Here is a 21,570-nt window from a genome sequence, read left to right as displayed (position 1 = left end):
CTGTAAAATCTGTATTAGAAAATGCGGCTTCTATTAAAATGGTACAATGCAATAGAGGGGATGCGGCTTCTATTAGAGCATCTACAAATATGAAAAATGTTGAAAATTTATGTTCTTAATTATTCAAAAAGAATTGGTGCGACTTCTACTAGGAATGCGGCTTCTAATACAGATTTTATGGCAAGTATATTGTGGCTGATGCTACAAACTTAAAAAAAAAAAAAGTCAACTGGTTTATGTATTAGTCATCCATAATAATTTCCAAGGTTAGCTCCCTTCAGTTCGGTTCAATGTCATCGCTTTGAAAAAAAAACACTATTTCCCCCCAGGAGTCCTATTTTTGCCTTCACTGCCATAGAGGGCGCTGGCTATTAAATTATATATACCGTACCCCAGGTTTAGGGGTGGTAAAACCTGTTTGGGAAGACAGCTAAGGTAGTATTGTAACTGACAAGATAAACTTGGTGCTTCATGCCAGTTTTCTATTACATGGGTGTGTATATTGCAACATTTAGTACATCGTAGATTCAAGCACAACTGTGTATCTTGCCATTCAATAGTATGGGAGGGATGAAAGTATTGTTGCTGGCTATCAATATATTTGTGGAATCTGGTTCGAACTCTACAGGTCATTGGTCTATTGTGACAATACAACCCAGTGGTATATTTGTAAAATATGGTCAATCGGATGCTAATGGGAGTAAACGGTCTGCTTAGTGTATTGCTCATTTACTGGAACAAATATTCTAAACAGGCCATTAACCGCAGTTGGCATCCGAGTTGAAATACTACTGCAAATTTGGAGAGTTTTCTCTGCAGTCTCATCTTGGGTGGCGTTGTCACTGCATACGTGTGTTGCGTAACCCCTTTTGTACTACAGCATGATGAACCAATGACCTTAACTAAACTTCATGTTGCATTCAACATTTATTAGTGACAATGGAAATCCTTTCTTCCAATCCATGGGGCTGTATCCCAAACAAATGGCCAATTTTTTAAATAGTGAAGTAAACGTACTGTCCACTCGTGCGAGAATTCTGAAAAAAAAAACACTTTCGTGTTAAACAGGTATGGTATTATTGAGAACAAAGAAACTAGTGAATAGGTACTGTTTGGAACTACCAAAGAGTACGTTCATAGGGAACACTGAACGAAAACTGTTTGATATTGAAGTTTATCAGACTATTAGACCAATAGAAACAAGACAAAGTTTTATTGCTACTATGAGCGTCCTCGTAGCCATGCTTTAACTGATAAACGCTGCATTATTTCTGTTCAACTGATAATTTGTTCTCATATACAGGAAAAGTTTTCATACAAAGTAATTACATATTGGAAAACGCAGTGTCTTGGATGTCCTTGTAGTCGTACATTAAAGGACGATAGTCGCCACACATTCTGTTCAATATGGGATTTATAGTGACGTACAAAACGATTGTAAAACATTGTTTACATGAAAAATGTGCTGCATGGCGACAACCTCCCTTTAACTGTCAGTAGATACTGTGTTTTTACTAATTTACCTATGTCGTCATACAGTATGCTTTGAGTCGATTCATGCAAGGGGATGATCAGGAGGAATTAAAACTTGACACATCTAGAAGCACTCTATGCAATATATCCATGCTTTCATCACTATGGGACAGTTAGAAGCAAAGTAAACACAATTTTCAATACATTTTTGTCTCTTTTATTTATAAATGTACATGTTCTGTACAAGTCAAAGTATTTTTGTTATACTAAAAACAAAATATGTAAATGTCAAAACATTTCTGTAATACTGTGGAGTACAGTAACGATAAAATACTATGAGGGTCGAGCCATGTGGAATCTAAATTTAGGTTAAAATCCGTACCTTAGGTGGTTTTTATAGGTATGACTGATTATATATTTGTTTGATTCTTCTGGAGCATGTTTCAATCTGGTGATAAATACAAAATCTAGGACATAATAGCATGTCCATTGCATACATGTGTATCGGTAATAGAGTCATCTATACTGTGTGTTGTGTTATTTACTGCCAGTATTGCGACAGTGTTTACCCGATAAAAGTGACTGCACATGCCAAATGAGTATTCTCACAGTCAGTATGTGTAAGAAATGAACATGATATTCTGTCCTTTGTTGTAACCCTTTCACACCAAAGAAACCTGTAAACTATTTCCCAACTACAATCGGCAATATCACCTCTGCTTGGTTCTGAATAAAAGGGCCAGGGCTTTGCAGAGTTGTTTGTCACTGAGGGGGAAGCACACATCTTATATGAAATACATTTCAGTACAAGGAATAAATTTGTAAATGTATAACGGTATACTAGAAAATTCAATCATAATATTGAACTCAAGAATCAATGCCAAGTGAAACACAAAGATTTGAATTATCAAAATTATTTTTTTCAACATTGCTGGACACATTCAAAAATGGGCAATACTCACCAATCAAATGTTTTCTACATCAAATAACTATGAATTGATGAAAAAGCACAGATAAATGGTGGAAATTATCTTAACCATTACTTTTCATTAATTTGAACACGTTTTACAAATTATTTCCTTTAAAAAATGACCACGCCCATTTAGTGATTGCAATATGTACGTAATATCAACCCCACCCCGAACTTGAGCTTTTGACCCCAGTTTTTAAATTGATACATACGGTTTACATTAGGACTTTCATGGTATGCACATTGACAAGAAAAAAAGAAATTAAGATTTCAGCCTTGCACAAATTATAAATACCTGACCAATATTTTAAGTTTTTGACTTGAAAAATAAAACTATTAATATATTGCTAGAGACTCTGAAATTAAAATTATTAAGCTGCACAATAGTTGGAATAAAAAACAAAAAACGTCTTGGTTAATACAATATTTACAAATAAAAAATTTCTAAAGTTATAATACACTGACGGGAAAAGTGGAATGGATGGATTTATAAAATATGGGAAGACTGCAATGTATTTTTGTCAGAGCGTGATTGACTGGCTTCCTGGTAGTGGCTTCACCGTGATCTCCAGTCAAGTGAATACCAACATGCCAGCAATATTTACTGTATTTGCTCTATTGCAATTAACTTCTTATTTTGACCATAGACACACATATGTCAATAAGAAAGCATGTCCAGTATATGCTACTGAAAGACCCAATACCAGTTTTACAATAGTAAGAGAATATCATTTAGATATACAAAAATATTATTTTAAAGACTTTTCTTAAAGGAATTTAAGGCATAATTAAGTATGATTATATTATGGTCAAACTGTGGTAAATTGCACTGAATATAAAACAGAATTTATAATATTGCGCTCAGTAGTAGACATAATCTGGAACATGAAATTGCGCCCTCTGTGACCAAAATAATTACACTTATTTATGAAATATATGACAACAGTGGTATACAGAACTATAGAAGACTCTGACTAGCATCAATCACTTGAGATGTTAAATCTTTCTTGTAATTCTCAAAATATTACTATGCAATTTCTTCTTCTTCAATTCGTTCACCATGTTTTAACTTGACAATGATCTGAAATAAAAACAAAAAGGTGGTTAAGTGCCTGTGTCCATCAGCATACTGTGTTCCCAAACCTATGAATATATGGCAGCAGTAACTATTATAACACGCTGTGATTAGTCATTCTGTGGCCATATAGGGTCTCAGATAGTAGTTATCCACGCAGGCAAACAGAGAACTGACAGACAGCAAAAATAGTCACATTCTAATAGCTAGTGTCAATTAAGTTAAAACCTTATTACCCCCGGTACAGACATAAAAATATTGTTACTTACATCCTTGAGTCTGGCAATCTCTTTATTGTCTGCATTCTTAGATGCTTCGTTCGTGATTAATTTCACACGGGAAGCATACCTAGAGTAGAAAACATTATGGAGTGACATTAAAATAACAATTCAAGACATTCTCCACAAAATAAACATTTATTTCATATTAAATAAAAGATTGCCGACGGACATTCACTTATATGATACGCTCGGCTCGACAAAGTCAACAGTGGAGCTAAAAATGAGGATATCATAATTTTGCATTTTCACACAAGCGTTGAATACAAGGGGATGATGGAGTATGTGCTGTGATGTAAAAGAGAACAAGAACAGAACATGTATTTACTGTTTTATCATTGTAACAATATATTGAGTACATGGTAAGTAACTTACGTCAATGATATGACACTCTCATCAGCATTGTAATCAGCTGGGGATATGTTGACAAACATAAGAGTCTTGGCGTTACCACCTAACGAGTCTTGCATCAAGAGAGTTAGTTTATTGTTACGATAAGGTATGAAGGACTGCCCACTTGATAACGCTGATATGACATCACCGAGTGCACTCAACGATTTATTTATAGACTGTGCTTCCTGGAGAGTAAGTGAAAAGAAAATAATCAAGTTAATTTGTCATCACAAAATAATTTTTTTCCTTTAAAAATTTGAATCAACCCCTGTAGCCTATCAAAATTATGTCAATTTTATCCAATATTAAGAAAAAAATTTATAGAAAAATGTGAATGGGGAAAAAAAGAATGCTCAAAGGGTTACAAGTATTTGTTGACCACAGTGAAACATTCTATAGTCACATGATTTCTATTACTAGTAGATCAAAGTAATAAGACATGATAAAAATACATGTATGAAATCAGATATCTGAGAGTTCACACTGACAGTACAACTTCACTAACATAAAACAAAAGAGCATCAAGTAGCCATATAAAGTAATAAAGATATGAATAATAATTATATGACGTATAAATGTGAATAACTATGCAATGCTATTAAGTAATGTATACCTTGAGTTGTTCAGCTTGAGCATTGGTTTTAGAAATACGTTCACTTCCAGCCAAATCTACTAGGCTTAGTTTGCCTTGGGTTACTGTGCCGGTAGTCCTGTTTGTTGTCTCAATAAGTATTCCCAATATTAAATGAGATCGGGAGCTCTCAGAATTCATTTCTAAAAAATATAGAAACATATTAATTTTAAACTTGGAATTAAAGAAAATTGTTTAGTTTTAAGTGATTTAGAAGTTAGACTTCCAGACATGGAAGGCTAGTTTGTAAACAAGTGCAGATTATGTATTTATCACACTGAAAACTTTTACAACCACATTTAATAGTTTGCCAATACTACTGTATTTGTTCTATTAGAAGTGGATATAAAGCCAAAATGTTTGTCATAAAAATCTTTTATTTTTATCACAGAAAGACCTTTTTAATTCATGTAAGCTTATGTGCTACTAATAGAGCAAATACAGTATTCACAATCCATAAAATTTCACCCATGTGTAACTGCTACAAAAATTCACGTTTTTGAAAACCGATTTTCTCCCCAAGTTAACAGTGAAGTATTTTGCCATTCCTATAACAGAATAGTAGTGCAGCAATCCATCAAACAACATTACTTTCCTCAAAATCCAAATTATCAGCATATTATTTAAGAACACTTACTCGTAGAGGCAATATGTCTATTGTGCGACCCTTCTTCAAATAAACCAAACAATTCCTTGGCATTGATGGCAACCTGAGACACTGAGTCTTGTACAAACACCATACCTTTCTTATCCTTCTTGATTTCTAACTTCTTTTGCTGAAATTAGATCAAACGAATGTTACCCTTTTCACAGCCAGTTCTCTCTTTTCATCAAAAATTCACAAAATTGTCCCGTTTATTGTCCGCACTTTCCTTCAGAAGATTTGGACAAATATAGCTAAATGTTTTGAGTAAAAACTGAAAATTTACTAAAATTTTGTCTGTTTGCCCAAAATTAGAAATACTAAAGAATACAAGAAAATAGTGCAGAAACATTTAGTCGAAAAAGTTTGGTGGTGAAAACGTTAATTAAGTACTAGCAGCATCAGTGATAGATGACAAAATTGTAGAACACACATAATAAATTAAAGATTACCTCTTGGTTTGCTGGTTGATAGAGATCAATTAGTTTATCATTGTACAATTCCAACATGTAAGTAGTCACTTTGTATGAAAACTTCTTCCTGTATATGAAAACAAATTATCAGTTGCATGTAAATTGTTGTAATTGTTGATAATTTCAGTGTATGTTTGATATGGGTCTAATGCAATGTATAGAAATCATAAAAAACACATTTTTTTTTTGTTTGTTTGTTTACAGGAAAGCTGAATTTGCGCTACATGCTATAAAGTGCATACATTTTTTGTCATTTTGTACATAATTTTTTATTCTATGTAATACTGTTTCAAAAAAAACGTGATACCAAATGAACACACATGTGGTAGGATATTTACTCTGTGCATATGTAAACATCACCTAGACAGCTTCTATACACATGTAAACATCACCTAGACAGCTTCTATACACATGTAAACAGCACCTAGACAGCTTCTATACACATGTAAACATCACCTAGACAGCTTCTATACACATGTAAACATCACCTAGACAGCTTCTATACACATGTAAACAGCACCTAGACAGCTTCTATACACATGTAAACATCACCTAGACAGCTTCTATACACATGTAAACATCACCTAGACAGCTTCTATACACATGTAAACAGCACCTAGACAGCTTCTATACACATGTTAACAGCACCTAGACAGCTTCTATACACATGTAAACATCACCTAGACAGCTTCTATACATATGTAAACATCACCTAGACAGCTTCTATACACATGTAAACAGCACCTAGACAACTTCTATACACATGTAAACATCACCTAGACAGCTTCTATACACATGTAAACAGCACCTAGACAGCTTCTATACACATGTAAACAGCACCTAGACAGCTTCTATACACATGTAAAAATCACCTAGACAGCTTCTATACACATGTAAACAGCACCTAGACAGCTTCTATACACATGTTAACAGCACCTAGACAGCTTCTATACACATGTAAACATCACCTAGACAGCTTCTATACACATGTAAACATCACCTAGACAGCTTCTATACACATGTAAACAGCACCTAGACAGCTTCTATACACATGTAAACATCACCTAGACAGCTTCTATACACATGTAAACAGCACCTAGACAGCTTCTATACACATGTTAACAGCACCTAGACAGCTTCTATACACATGTAAACAGCACCTAGACAGCTTCTATACACATGTAAACAGCACCTAGACAGCTTCTATACACATGTAAACAGCACCTAGACAGCTTCTATAGACATATGAACAGCACCTAGACAGCTTCTATACACATGTTAACAGCACCTAGACAGCTTCTATATACATGTTAACAGCACCTAGACAGCTTCTATACACATGTAAACATCACCTAGACAGCCTTTACACATGTAAACATCACCTAGACAGCTTCTATACACATGTAAACATCATCTAGACGGCTTCTATACACATGCATCACCTAGACAGCTTCTATACACATGTAAACATCACCTAGACAGCTTCTATACACATGTAAAAATCACCTAGACAGCCTCTATACACATGTAAACATCACCTAGACAGCTTCTATACACATGTTAACATCACCTAGACAGCTTCTATACATATGTTAACAGCACCTAGATAGCTTCTATACACATGTAAACATCACCTAGACAGCTTCTATACACATGTTAACATCACCTAGACAGCTTCTATATGCATATAAACAGCACCTAGACAGCTTCTATACACATGTAAACATCACCTAGACAGCTTCTATACACATGTAAACATCACCTAGACAGCTTCTATACACATGTAAAAATCACCTAGACAGCCTCTATACACATGTAAACATCACCTAGACAGCTTCTATACACATGTTAACATCACCTAGACAGCTTCTATACATATGTTAACAGCACCTAGATAGCTTCTATACACATGTAAACATCACCTAGACAGCTTCTATACACATGTTAACATCACCTAGACAGCTTCTATATGCATATAAACAGCACCTAGACAGCTTCTATACACATGTAAACATCACCTAGACAGCTTCTATACACATGTTAACAGCACCTAGACAGCTTTTATACGCATATAAACAGCACCTAGACAGCTTCTATACATATGTAAACATCACCTAGACAGCTTCTATACACATGTAAACAGCACCTAGACAGCTTCTATACACATGTAAACAGCACCTAGACAGCTTGAAATGATTGTTGACATATCATTGGTAACACAATCATAATTGTGGCTTAATATTTCATGGATATGGAAAAAAATATAGAAAACTGACACAATACACAGGACTAGGTATTCTTGAAACCACTCGGGGAATCCAGTAGTCAGGAATGAGTATCCACTGGACAAGATTTATAGTGGAAATATACGTAGAGGGGGCACTCACAAGATGAATACATAAGTACGTTATGCGACAGTACAATATGTACATCAGAACTCTGTTCATTAAAAATATTTATTCAAAAGGTAAAAAAAACACAGGCTTACTTGTTTTGCTCTAGAAGATTGAATATTTGTGTGAATGCTCTTGGTGCTATTCCAGGATATTTGTGATCAGAGTCACCAATCATTGTGAAGGTCTTACCAGAGCCAGTCTGTCCATATGCAAATATACATACATTGTATCCATCAACCGCAGACTGGATCAGATTCTACAAGGATAATAAACATGTCTATTTAGCGTTGATGCTCAAACTTTGAAGACTGATATAGGTTGTTTCAAGGGATATAATTACATTATGTACCAAGTAGTTAAAGGGAAAGTCAAGGCTAACAATATAATACTCCCAGATAAAAGAGCTCAGCAAATGTAAGAACATGCAATTTACAGTTTTTTTATATAACTTTTCATTCTCTAGATATTCAACTTTTCATCAGTATTATGTAGTCAGCCATTTTGATTCTCAAGCAAAGAACTATGGGTAAAGTATGACATCATAGAATCTGGAAATTTTCAACATTCAATTGTAATCAAACATTTAAATGTTTGGCAGTGATACATATAATGCTGTCTGCTAATCCATACAATACCAGTGACAGCCTTGTTTAACTTATCTACCACCAGTTCCCTCTTTTAATCACAGAATAGTTCCGTTTATAGTCAGCACTTTCCTTCAGAAGATTGGCACAAAAAGCCTAATTTTTGGAGTAAAAACTTAAAATAGACACAATGTTGGCTCCAAATTAGGGTTTATTTTCAGAAATATTGAATAATATAAGAAAAAAGTACAAAAGAATTTGGACAAGAAAGTCAGGTAGTGAAAAGGCTAAAATCAATTGATTGGACTATATTTATATAGGAGTTCTAAGATTTCCAATATATCATAAAATCTGTATTAGATGCCGCATCCCTAATAGAAGTCGCACCCATTATTTTCGAATATTTGAGAACCAAAAATTCATCATTTCTCATATGTGTAGATGTTCTAATAGAAGCCGCATCCCCTCTGTTGCATTGTAACATTTGAATAGAAGCCACGGTTTCTAATACAGATTTTACAGTAGTCCTAGAAGAACTTTCAGAAATCTTACATTGGTGTCTTCAAATATTTTTTCTTGTGTTGCATCAGCAGTGAACACTTGATCATACTGGAATTCCTTGGTACCACGACTACTAGTTACTTCAATGGAATACTCATCAGGTGACTTTATAATTGATACATTACCCTGTCAAAAAAAAAAAAAAAAAACTTTCAACTTTTGTATCACTTTTTTTTTCAATTACCTGGTCAAAAATTAACAAACACAAATTATGGTTATTTGATGAGGGTTATTTAGAAAAATTGAAGAAAGTTGACAATTACTTGATAGACGTGTAGATGACATGAGCTCTAAATGAGATATACCTGGTAGGACAATATGACTGTGCACTCACCCTAGCTAATTCATCATTACTCAATGGCCTTGCTCGGCAATAAACACGGATTTTACCTTTCATGTCTTCCACCATATTGTAGTATTTCTTTCTCAGTACCTGAAGAATAAATGGCAATAGTTTTTTTTTTTTTTTTTCAATAACATAATTTATATTACATGCGATGGTTTGTCATTAGACTGGTCACAAAGAATTCATCTCTCCAGCTTTAAATGTCAGCTACATTTTTCTGTATTTGTATATAATATTACTTGATGATGTTGACCTTCAATTTAAGAAAAGATACCTACTCGTTCACTATTCCAATTATCTGCCAATGTTATGTTTTCAGCTGTCAATTTCTTAACATCACGCTCCAAAGCGGCAACCTTTTCTGCAGCAGCTATGCCTTCTTTTGCAGCAACACCCAGCATGGCTAGCTCGGCAGTCAGTTTCCGGGTCTTGTCTTGGGATGTTGAAAGATCCTAGTGAAAAGAGAACATTACCAAACAGATTAATTTTACAACATCTTTATTGAATTGATATATTTTTAATGTTAGAATACTAACCCCTGTGAAGTCACAGCTAGGCATCTCAGGCAGTCTCACCACTCCTGCTAACAGTGCAAAGGATTCTCAGGATAAAAAATACTCAAAGAAGTGCAGCTTATAATCCTTGAATTTTGCTGACATCACACAATATGGTCATGTGACCACTTAACCCCCCCATTGAAACAGATTGCCAAATAACATCAGAAGAAACAATTGATGACAACTCTTGTTATCTTGTTATGGTTACTAACTTTCTTCGTAGTGGTCAGCTCCTCGTCTAGTTTTTTTGCTTTTGTTTGTTCTCGTTCAAATTTCTTCTTTTCCATCTCCAGTTTCTTATCCAATTCTTTGATTTGTTTCTCAGCAGCCTTACCACTTTTCTGTGAAGGAAAACAAACTCATGCATGAGCCATATGACTGGAGTAAAGCAAGCATAAACAAATAAACATGTAAAGCTGACCTTCACTCAATTGTATTTATTTTAGATGTTAAATAAAATTCAGATTCCTTGTGACGTGTGTTTATATTATATCTATACTTGAATAAATGTTCTGTTACACAAAGTTGTAGCAGAAATGGATTAGTGTTAGTCTGCGCCATCAAAACAAACATTTTCATCTCAAATGTTCCTCTACTTTGTTCTGGGTCCATTTTTTTATTCAACCTCCGTCATGGGTTGATCTGTGTAAGTGTTTTGAAACTGTACTCAAGAAAGTTGGGAATGGCAACTGAGTTTAGCTTTACTCATTATTTAGGTAGGTTTCTGGGTATAAGCTGTAAATAGATGGGATTTTGAAAGCACAAAACAATGATTTCAATAGTTGTATATAGTACATGCTTCATAGTATGTGTGAAATATGCAGAACAAGAGATGCTGAATTTGTGCAATGTATCAAAAATGATATTAGACACAATCTGACAAGGGTGTACAAAATTAAAGACATTTTCCATTAGATTCAATCATAATTGCAAACATAGAGTAATAACGCCATCATAAAGTCATTCAAACTTAGATTCAACTGTTTTGTAGTGAATCACACAACATTGAGTTACAGAACAAATATTTACACTTACATCTTGGGCTGCAACTACTCTAGCTTCTTTTGCTTCTCTCTCCATAGTTCTAATTTTCTCCTGATCTTCTTTTGATTGTTTCTTCATTGTTGCCATCTGTTCTTGTAATTTCTTGACTTTCACTTCATTTGCGTCACCCTATTTTAGAGATAAAAATACAGACTTTCAAAATTCAACATCAACTCAATTTGTTTCAGAATGGAAATACCTAATATGGAAGTCAATGTTCTTATTGCAACAATCTTCCAATCTGAATGAATCCTGTGTAAACACATTTTCCACAAAACCAAACGTAGGATTTTAAGTGATAACTATTTTACTCATGTTGCCACGGCATCTGAGAAAACTTCATTATGTACTTCTTACTTAGGTCAATCGTGTTTAACCTTTTCATCACCAGTTACTTCTTTTCATAACAAATTCACAAAATAGTCCCGTTTATGGCCAGCACTTTCTTTCAGAAGATTGGGACAAAAACACCCAGTTCTTTTGAGTAAAAAAAAAAAATTGACTCAAATTTGTCTGTTGGCTCCAAATTTAGGGTTCATTTCCATAAATATTGAAAAATATAAGAAAAAAGTGCAGAAAAATTTGGGCATGAAAGTCTGGTGGTGAAAAGGTTAACATGCACCCAAAACTAAATTCAAACAGAAATGCATGATGGGATTTTAGGTTTTATAGATAAAAACTTCGGAATCTGACACGCATAATTAACAAACGCTGAATTAGTTCGTGGTTCAATTTAACTTGCGTCAAAGGCTTTCAAAATATAATATGAAATGTTACACCATTAATCATCCAGCAACCAGGATTTTACATAATCACTCTTCTCACCTTTCCTTCTTTACCGCCAGCAGCCGCAATAATCTGAAGTTCTTTCAACTTCTTCTCTAATATTTGCATTTTCTTTTTCTCTTCAGCAGCTCTTTCTGTTTGTTTCTTGTCCATCTGCCACGCCATTTCCTTCATCTCTTTATCTTTCTCAGACATCTTCACTTTTAGTTTGTCCTGATTTATTGAATGAATCAATATTATTGAATCACAGACATCAAGCACGTTAACACAATTTTATTTTCAAGATACAAACCTCCATGAATTTAGCAAGTCTGTAAAAGCCGTGAAATGTTCTTTATTTTGAACTGTGAGAGATCATTAAGATCTAATCGTTGTCATTTTGCAATAAAAATTCAAGTTTTGTTATTTTGCAGAATAACACATTGCCATCCAGGGCTCTAAATTCTAAAGTAGTTGATGTAACTAAAATACCCAAAATAAGACTAACTGAGAAATAGTGGTCACGTATGAGGATTCAATTATTTATTTTTACCTGGTGACCTCTGTTGATTTCTCTTTCCTTTGCCAGTGATTGGCTGAGGTTAGTGACTTTCTGTTTGCTTTCATCACATTCAGCTGTCTTATTTCGGGCTATTTTATCACTTGCTTTCTTGTCAGCTTCTGCCTTTTTCTGTAACACACAGTGAGAGAGTATGTAATGGTATATACTTTATACAGTGATCTTATTTGAACAATTATAACTAGACCAATGCACAGACTCATTTAAACAATTGCGTTCTTAAGAATACTATGATTTATTCACATGCACTGAGGACCAGACCAGCATTCATAGCTGACATCAAAACGTTCGCATTCTATTGATATTTTCATTCCCAACTATAGTATTGAACGCAATGTACATTCTTTACTTTACTGCTGAGTGAGCAGGTGAGCACAGATATTGAACTTGCAATTCCTGCGATGCTGGACAGACACACTGATTATTAAACCACATACCAGGTATGGGAACGAATTCAGATGCATTCCCCCACACATGTTTTCACTATAAAATCTATAATTACATGTTGTATTTTTAAAAAGTAGGAGAATTTTGTTTTCATTTTCATTAGTCTGTATATACTAATAGTGAGTATATAGTTGAAGAAATTCAAATTGATCTAGACGAGGATTTGAGTATTTGAGACACAGTTAGAATACATACCAGTTTTTCTTGTAATTTCTTAATCTCCTTGGCAGAATCAACTGGAAGTTTTTTCAATTTTTCATTTTCCAACTCATCAACTCTCTGTTTGGATTCAGTTAAATCCTGGAAAAAAATAGGGCAGTAATACTTGATTTCCAATCTACAATATTGCGTATTGCAAACACTAAATTGTATCGTGATACTGTTCTGAATTTGGTGGCATAAAAAACAGTACATGGAACAAACTTTCTATCATACCCATCATACAAAATAAGACAACCATACTCAAATATGATGAAGTTATATTTTTGACAAATGAAAATACTAACAATAATAGTAATGCTAGACACTCACCTCATCTTTAGCTTTGAGTTCTGCTTTCAAAGCTTTTTCCTTGGCAAGGAATTTAGCTTCCAACTCTGATGACTGGTCTGATCTATCATCCTGAGATCTTTCAAGTTCATTCTTCAAATCTTCAAGTTCTTGTTTCGTTTTACCATGTGCTGCTTTCTCTTCTCTCAACTGAGCCTCAGACTCATCCACTTTTCTTTGAAGAGCAGCCAGCTGTTCTCCAAATCCCTGAGAGAGAAAATGATATAGATAAATTATGTATTTATTTTTGGTGTACATAAACAATCATTCATCTAGAATAGAATCACATAATACATTTGAAAGCCACCCACAATGTTCATATTAATGAAATATGCTTGTCCTATGTACAATTGGGAGACACATTAAAATAACATGAATAAGAACATTATTTTCTCTGTACCAACTACCAGCTGATGCACATCAATGAAATGTCCTCCACTCTACCCACACCCAAAAAATAGTCTCATTTTCAGACAAGGATTTCCAAACAAGGACGTAAAATCTGTAATAAAAGAAAATGCACATCCCCATGACCATAAGTCATATACATATCTAGCATCACATACCTCAATGTCTTCATCCAAAGTAGCGCCACCAACCTCAACACTTGCAGCAGCCACGCTCACACCAACACCGACACCAACCTGGCTTTTTGAAATCTCTAATTCACTCTCCAGCTCTTCAATTTTGTCTTCTAAATCACTAGATCTATCTTCTAGTTGGTAATTCTTCTGATTCAAAGAATTGTTCTCTTCTTCTAGTTGTTGTATCTTATCCTCAAGTTCTTTCATTAGTTCAGCATTTGCACCAATACCTTAGAGATTACATGAACACTAGCTCAGACAATAAATTTCACACATTTTTCAATCAGTGAAGTATTTGCCCCTATCAAGATGTACCGTACATAGTATTTCATTCTTCATGCATCATGTTTAAATTGAGAATTGAAAAACTTTCAAAAGCAAAATGTATTTCTACAACTTTTGACAGAGTGAGCACAAATCTTGAATCTTGAACATACAGATTTTGCAATAACATTAATTTCAATCCCGGGTCACTACATTAAATTTAATAACTTCTATACTTTAAGCTGATGAGCCAATTGAAAGGATAATAATAGTGCAACAGAAGTGTGAATTGTGTATGAATAAACATTTATTATATCCATGTGTATCAGTGCGATAGAACGCACAATGACAAGCCATTGTGAGATAGGATGCACAATGACTACAAGCCATGTTATGATCATCTCAAACTTATACAGTATAAACATAGTCAAGCTAACACCTCATGATGTTGGCTACATTTTAACAGTAATCCAAATTGAAAATTTCAAATGGAAATTGTTTCTAGACTTCATAAACACATCATAAGCTAACCACTAAGGTTATCATGTAATGATGTGCAAACTCACCTTTCACTAGCACAGTAGCAGCAGCAAGGGAACCAAATTCAGCAGGGATCTCACCAGTTTTCATCATTGTCAAGGCTACAATGTCAGTTTCATTATTCAGACATTGAGCATTGTATTCATCGAATTTAGAATATAGATCCTGAGCCGCAGCAGTTCTAGAATCGAGAATAATGACATGATATCTCAATACAATTCAAATTATATTTGATTTTGAGTCTACCACCTGAACTGAAGATTTACAGACTGGTCAACGCACATTGGGTTATGCAGCTATAACTATTACCTACACCAATATAAATAATATTGACATGTATCTAAGCTTGCCCAGTAGCAACATTTTATTTAATACCAGCAAAACCTAGAATCAAGTGCAGCTTACAGTGTAGCTAAAAATTAATGCATTGAATATATATATATATCTACAATTTTGAATTAACAAAATAATAATAATAGAAATGATATTGTTCATGCATACATGTAGATAGATTTTAAGTTTGGTGTTATTTATTTTCACTGAAAAATGCAAATTTATGTGTAATATATTATTATCCTTCAACATAGTTCTGAAAGTCTATATTGAGGAATTTCAGGATACTTGTTTAGTGGTAGATACCAGAGATGAGTGTAGCACACTGACATGAAATCATGAAATACACCATTACCTGTCTGACTCCGTAGGTTCTGCACCGTTCTCACCAACATACTTGTCAACCCAAGCATCAATATCCTGCTTGGTTTGGTCCCTTATTTGTATCAATCTTGCCTTCTCTGTTTCAGTGGATTCAAGTCTTGTTGACGTTTTCTTAGAAGCTTTTTTCACTTCACCATGAATATCATGAACCTACACATAATGATCATATACCTTTAGGATATTTAAGATTCTACCACAGAAATCATGTTCCATATTTGGGCCTAAGTGACATGGCTCTGTGACCACCTTGCTATCATTACGGGATATATGGCAATTAAATGCGATATATCAACAAAGGTTTTCCCAAAGTAATGCCTGTTATAGTGAATGACTGTCAGCCAGTAGTCTTCCTTATCTGTAGAACACTCACTCAGGTTAGGGTTGACCACTTGAGTATTCAACTCCAGGTAGAATTTGAACTGAACTATCAGACAGAATTGTACAATTTATTGTCATTTACTGTCTCCTGGTACACAACCACAATTAATGAACATTCCGGCAAAAAAAAACACTTAACACATAAACTAAAATTACACTACGTAAAAATTTAAAAATCAAAATTAGCTCAAAAATGTCTACAAACCATGGGAAATATAGTGATTATTGTGATTTACTGAATGTAATACTGACCTGGTTAATAACAGCTTCCAACAGAACTCTTGAATTCTTATCATCTTTCCAGCTCTTCACAGGTAAATTCTGCACCGATTTAGTCTTAACTAGTTTCTTTTTATCCTTCTGAAGAACTTTTATATTTTTATCTTTGTCTTTAAGTGAGTTTTCCAGTTCTTGGATCTTTTGTTGTAGCTCAGTGTTGCGTTTCTCTGAGGCAGCCAATGCTGCAACTAACTCTGGATCTGGGACTTTAACCTATAAAATTATTGCATATCGTTCTAATGTTGAATTTCACTCATAGATAAATTTATTTTTTGTAACCTTTTCACATATAATTCTATTTTAGAATAATATCATGACAATAGCGATATTCCGCATAAATAAAACTTGTGTGTCATTGTAACACTTTTGGAATAATTATGAAAATTTATGCAAATGTTATGCAAATCAGTATGTACATTTGTACTGCCACAGTGGTTTAAATTTCTGGAATTGAAATTGCATTAAATCATCACAATACAGTGGTCCTTTACCTTTATAGTTTTGACGACAGGTTCAGGCACTTTGACAACTGTTGGTTCTGGAACTTTACCTTCTTTCAAAGCATTTAGTGTCTCAATCTTCACATCCAACTGAGATATTTTCTTTTCCACTTTCTCAGCTTTTTCATCTAGTTTCTTTACAGCTCCACTTCTGCAGAAAGTAAAATTACCAAAGCATCACACATATGTGTCAATTGTTTCCAGTAAAAAAAAAAGATTTGTTGAGAATGGATGTATGAGGGCACTATAATGTATGAGAGAGTTATTATATAATGGTTATTCTTAGCAAACCAATTAGTGTCAACATTTTCAGCACTTTCTGTGAGTAATTTCTATCAGTTTCAAGAGAAATCAAAAATAGCATGTATTCTTCAAGTTAAGAGTAAAGTGCATACAGAGCCTTAGATTACTGGGAATTGTTGAAATTTCAGTCATTTTTACTGTTTTTATTATGGAACCCAAGTAAAATCTCAAAAATTTTAAAAAATGAGTCTCTCACAAAAGCTGTGGTTTACACAGTATAACATTTGAGAACAGTCGAGTAAGAGAAAAGTTGAATGACTCACTTGTCTTTCTCGGATGGCTCTCGTCCCTTCTCTTTCTTGAATTTCTCTTCCCATTCCTTGATTTCCTGCTTTAACTTTTCCCTCTCCTCTTGCAGTTCATCTTTCTCACTAGATACCACCACAATAGTTTCTTGTGTTTTCTCTTTATCAGTAGAGACAGAATCAGCCACCAAGTTAAATTGTAACATCAGTGCATCATATTTTGCTTTCATCAAAGCCAGTTCCTAAAACCAATAAAAAAAATTAAATCAACTTTTTAAACAACTGAGATACTGCATGAGTGTTTTAAATACTAATCATTTAAACATTACTATGTCAAATATTTTCGATGTTGATTACGCATCTTTCACAATTTACAGGGTCAAAAATATTCACACTGTTCATTGATTTGTTAGATAGCAAAAAAGTGGAGAAGATAATAATCGATAAAAAACGATGTTACACATAATGGGCTGAATTACATTTTCAAAATTTGCTGTTTTTGTTTGATGCAAATGTCTCCACTGTAGACTTTTCTTATGATACAATGTACACACATTGTGAAATAGATATATACCTATAAACAGCTGAGACGTCCTTACCTTCATGGAAGACTTGATTTCTAATTCATATTTTCTTCTTTCTTCATTATCAAGTGATTTCACAACTGTGGTAGATGTCGCCATGCCAGCGACAGCCGTGCCAGTGACAGCGGTGCCAACAACAGCACTGTCACCGCTAGCTGATCTATCAGGTTGGGATTGTAACACGAGTTCCAGTCTTTCAATTTCCATCTTCATCTTTTCCAACTCATCATCCAGTGCCTGTAAAGTTTATCATAGACAGAATGTTCATAATTCCTTTGATGAACATTTTCCCGTATTTTTTTCATTACTAAGATTATTAAAAAAATCAACTACATATACTATTGTTCATAACTATTGTTCTGACCATTCATTACCAATTGAAAGGCTGCGTTATAAAGGAATACCTCCAGTAGAAAGACTTTGTACACTTTGTGACTAGCAGGTTATTGGTGATAAAGTTCATGTTATTTTCACTTGTAACAACAGTGAAATTTCAAAAGCTCATGCTGTTTTTAATAAAGAAATTCTCTGTTATGACTCCACTAATAGCGAGCTCTCAAGCCAAGGTACTGAGCAATTGCTTGGAACAAAAGATAGCTTCATTGGCAATAGCCTTGCCAAATTCATCCATTCCATTTTAAATTATTTCTAAAACTTTTATTCTCGTTGTTGATGTGGTGTTTTTATTGTGTTCAGGGTTCTCCCCAGGGCTTTTTAGCGCCGAGGTCCGCGGCGCTATACCTGTGAATCTCGGCGCTTCACTTGGGACCTCGGCGCTATGTGTTCCCACCTCGGCGCTTGATTTCATATTTGACATGCCAATATCAGATGTGAAAAATCTTTGTTCGTCACGTCGGTCGGCCCCGACCGTCACTCAAAATTAGTGACCACCACGGAAATGCTTCCGACGAGGACTATTGTCTGATTGTTAGTATAATTGCGTACCGACCGACACGCATCCTGCCAGTCGTGGATTATAATTTATAAACAATAGACCTAGTCGCACGATACGTAGCGGCTAGTCAAATTTGTGGAATTAGCACCTCTTTGTTTGTAAGTAAATACTTTCTGCGATAGACACAGTCTTTAGATTGAAAGCTAAAATTATTGCAAAATCAATTCCACCTCGATATAACATGGTCAAATCGGAGTTCACGATCAGTTCACGCTACTCAAGAAAAAAACAACGTGTTTATTGCGTGATTTGGTAAAATACATTTGAACTGTTATCATTGCGAATCATGTAAAAACTCTTCTTCCAAGACCTAATTTACCTTTTAAAAATTGCAAATCACCTATTTCGAAAGCTATCATGCAGTTGTCAATTGAAATCGATGCCAACACATCGTGCTCCGACATCGCTTTACTTCCGCAATGTAATCTTTATGATCACTACCATTCGGAAAACTTCGGGTTCTACCGGCATTACCATGCGGCATTTTGATTGGTTAATGGCATTCTTGACCCATCGGGTCAAAGGACACATGCTAATGTTTCACAAACATCATGGCGGGTCTGGGTTTTTTTGCCGAAGCGATCAAGTGATCAAAAATAATCGCTCCCGATAAAAATAAGTCGGATTTTACTTACATTTCATATCAAAAAAAAAAAAAAAAAGTAAAATTTGTTGAATTATTGCTATAACTGGTGTATAACATGGCCAAGTAAGTTATGTCACGTCGTAACTTTGATGATCGTTTTGAAGCTTTATTTGTTCGCTCATTACTGTAATTGTAAACGTTTTAGAAGTTGATGGTACGAATAATAAATTACAACAATACGTCAATTAATTACGTGATCGATTTTTTGAAGGAGAATGTTTTTGGAGTGAATAAAATTATGAGATTCGTGAACATAAATCTGGCTTAACGTTTTGAATGCGTTTCCTTCAACATTTTACAAAACAATTAAATTGCAACAATAATTTATTTGTGTTTTTAGTCTGCAGCATTTGATTTGTATTTCGAGAATGTTTCAAACTCTTCTAAATTGTGAAACATAATGTGTTGATTCCATTAAAAAAATATTTGCCCTGTGACTGAGCTCACTAATATTCATAATTGTAAATAAGTTCTGTTAATCAATGAAGGAAAGATATGTAAATGATATGCAAATTATTATGCAAATTAGCCCCGGCGCTATGCATTTTTTCTGGGGAGAACCCTGTGTGTTGTTAATAGATTAGTTTCTTGACCATGGACAATGTATTGTAGATACAAAGTTTTGTGTTTCAAATAATTTATCTATCTATCTAACTATGTTTCCTTCACCAGAAAGATTTTCAAGAGCATGTGTGATTGCGTAGAAAATTGAAAAACGTGTCCAAAAAGTCGTCTGTATTTCTGCTTTATAGTAACCAAAATGACAATCTGATAAGGGATTATTATGCAAAAAATATTTTCTTAAAGAATGCCTTAATACTAGTATGCGATAGAGTAACAAGTCATTGTCAATGACACGTCCCCGTTCCGTTCATATTTGAGTGACATATACATTCAAAGCAGATCATGACCGAAATGCACCTGCATATGTACAACACATTGTGCTAAATCTGAACAAAATCCATCCATGCATGACTGAGATCCGGTTCTGGAATTGTGAAAATATGTGATTTTGATGCATTTTCGGCCTTAAAATGGCCATCATTCCGCTATTGTTAAGCAGATCATGAAACAAATGCACATATCTATTTGTGACATGATGTACCATGTGTGTGTGAAGTTTGAACTTGATCAATCCAGACATGTCTTGGATACGGATCCAGAACTGAATTCTTTAACAAAATGGCCGCCAGTCGGCCATTTCGAATTTGATCCGGAAAAAAAAAAAGACGTGCATCAAGGTCCTATTATGTTTAATGTATGTACCAAATTTGAACAAAATCCATCCATGCATAACTGAGATACGGGTCCGGAATGGTGAAAATGTGCGATTTCAATGCATTTTCGGCCTTAAAGCGGCCCCCATTTGGCTATCGTTAATGAGATCATGAAACAAATGCACATACATATTTGTGACATGATGTACCTTGTGTGTGTGAAGTTTGAACTTGATCAATCCAGACATGTCTCGGATACGGATCCAGAACTGAATTCTTTAAAACAAAATGGCCGCCAGTCGGCTATTTCGAACTTGATCCGAAAAAAAAATGACGTGCATCAAGGTCCTATTATGTTTAATGTATGTACCAAATTTGAATGAAATCCGTCCATGCATAACTGAGATCCGGGTCCGGAATGGTGAAAATGTGCGATTTCAATGCATTTTCGGCCTTAAAGCGACCGCCATTTGGCTATCGTTAATGAGATCATGAAACAAATGCACATACATATTTGTGACATGATGTACCTTGTGTGTGTGAAGTTTGAACTCGATCAATCCAAGCATGTCTCAGATACGGATCCAGAACTG

The 21,570-nt window shown here is 34.5% G+C and overlaps 1 protein-coding gene across 1 annotated transcript in view; it reads right to left on the bottom strand.

Annotated features, from left to right (window-relative positions):
- Nucleotides 1-1,674: 1,674 nt before the first annotated feature.
- LOC100373912 (uncharacterized) overlaps nucleotides 1,675-21,570 on the bottom strand; it is a 36,709-nt gene continuing 16,813 nt past the window's right edge. Inside the window, exons 11-33 of the mRNA XM_085506974.1 lie at nucleotides 18,175-18,396; nucleotides 17,594-17,817; nucleotides 17,019-17,178; nucleotides 16,501-16,740; nucleotides 15,842-16,020; nucleotides 15,180-15,334; nucleotides 14,332-14,579; nucleotides 13,748-13,972; nucleotides 13,412-13,516; nucleotides 12,743-12,880; nucleotides 12,250-12,423; nucleotides 11,416-11,553; nucleotides 10,593-10,721; nucleotides 10,102-10,275; nucleotides 9,812-9,910; nucleotides 9,469-9,603; nucleotides 8,425-8,588; nucleotides 5,916-6,003; nucleotides 5,458-5,596; nucleotides 4,803-4,963; nucleotides 4,172-4,374; nucleotides 3,788-3,866; nucleotides 1,675-3,524 (exon numbers count right to left, since the gene is read on the bottom strand). Coding sequence (XP_085363100.1) covers nucleotides 3,471-3,524; nucleotides 3,788-3,866; nucleotides 4,172-4,374; nucleotides 4,803-4,963; nucleotides 5,458-5,596; nucleotides 5,916-6,003; nucleotides 8,425-8,588; nucleotides 9,469-9,603; nucleotides 9,812-9,910; nucleotides 10,102-10,275; nucleotides 10,593-10,721; nucleotides 11,416-11,553; nucleotides 12,250-12,423; nucleotides 12,743-12,880; nucleotides 13,412-13,516; nucleotides 13,748-13,972; nucleotides 14,332-14,579; nucleotides 15,180-15,334; nucleotides 15,842-16,020; nucleotides 16,501-16,740; nucleotides 17,019-17,178; nucleotides 17,594-17,817; nucleotides 18,175-18,396 — 3,633 coding nt within the window. The 3' untranslated portion in view covers nucleotides 1,675-3,470. The remainder of the gene's footprint in view (nucleotides 3,525-3,787; nucleotides 3,867-4,171; nucleotides 4,375-4,802; nucleotides 4,964-5,457; nucleotides 5,597-5,915; nucleotides 6,004-8,424; nucleotides 8,589-9,468; nucleotides 9,604-9,811; nucleotides 9,911-10,101; nucleotides 10,276-10,592; nucleotides 10,722-11,415; nucleotides 11,554-12,249; nucleotides 12,424-12,742; nucleotides 12,881-13,411; nucleotides 13,517-13,747; nucleotides 13,973-14,331; nucleotides 14,580-15,179; nucleotides 15,335-15,841; nucleotides 16,021-16,500; nucleotides 16,741-17,018; nucleotides 17,179-17,593; nucleotides 17,818-18,174; nucleotides 18,397-21,570) is intronic.

Source organism: Saccoglossus kowalevskii, chromosome 13 (assembly GCF_978046115.1).
Source record: "Saccoglossus kowalevskii chromosome 13, keSacKowa6.1, whole genome shotgun sequence".
Lineage (NCBI taxonomy): Eukaryota > Metazoa > Hemichordata > Enteropneusta > Harrimaniidae > Saccoglossus > Saccoglossus kowalevskii.
Note: the sequence above shows the minus strand (reverse complement) of the source record. Positions and strands in the feature narration are given on the sequence as shown.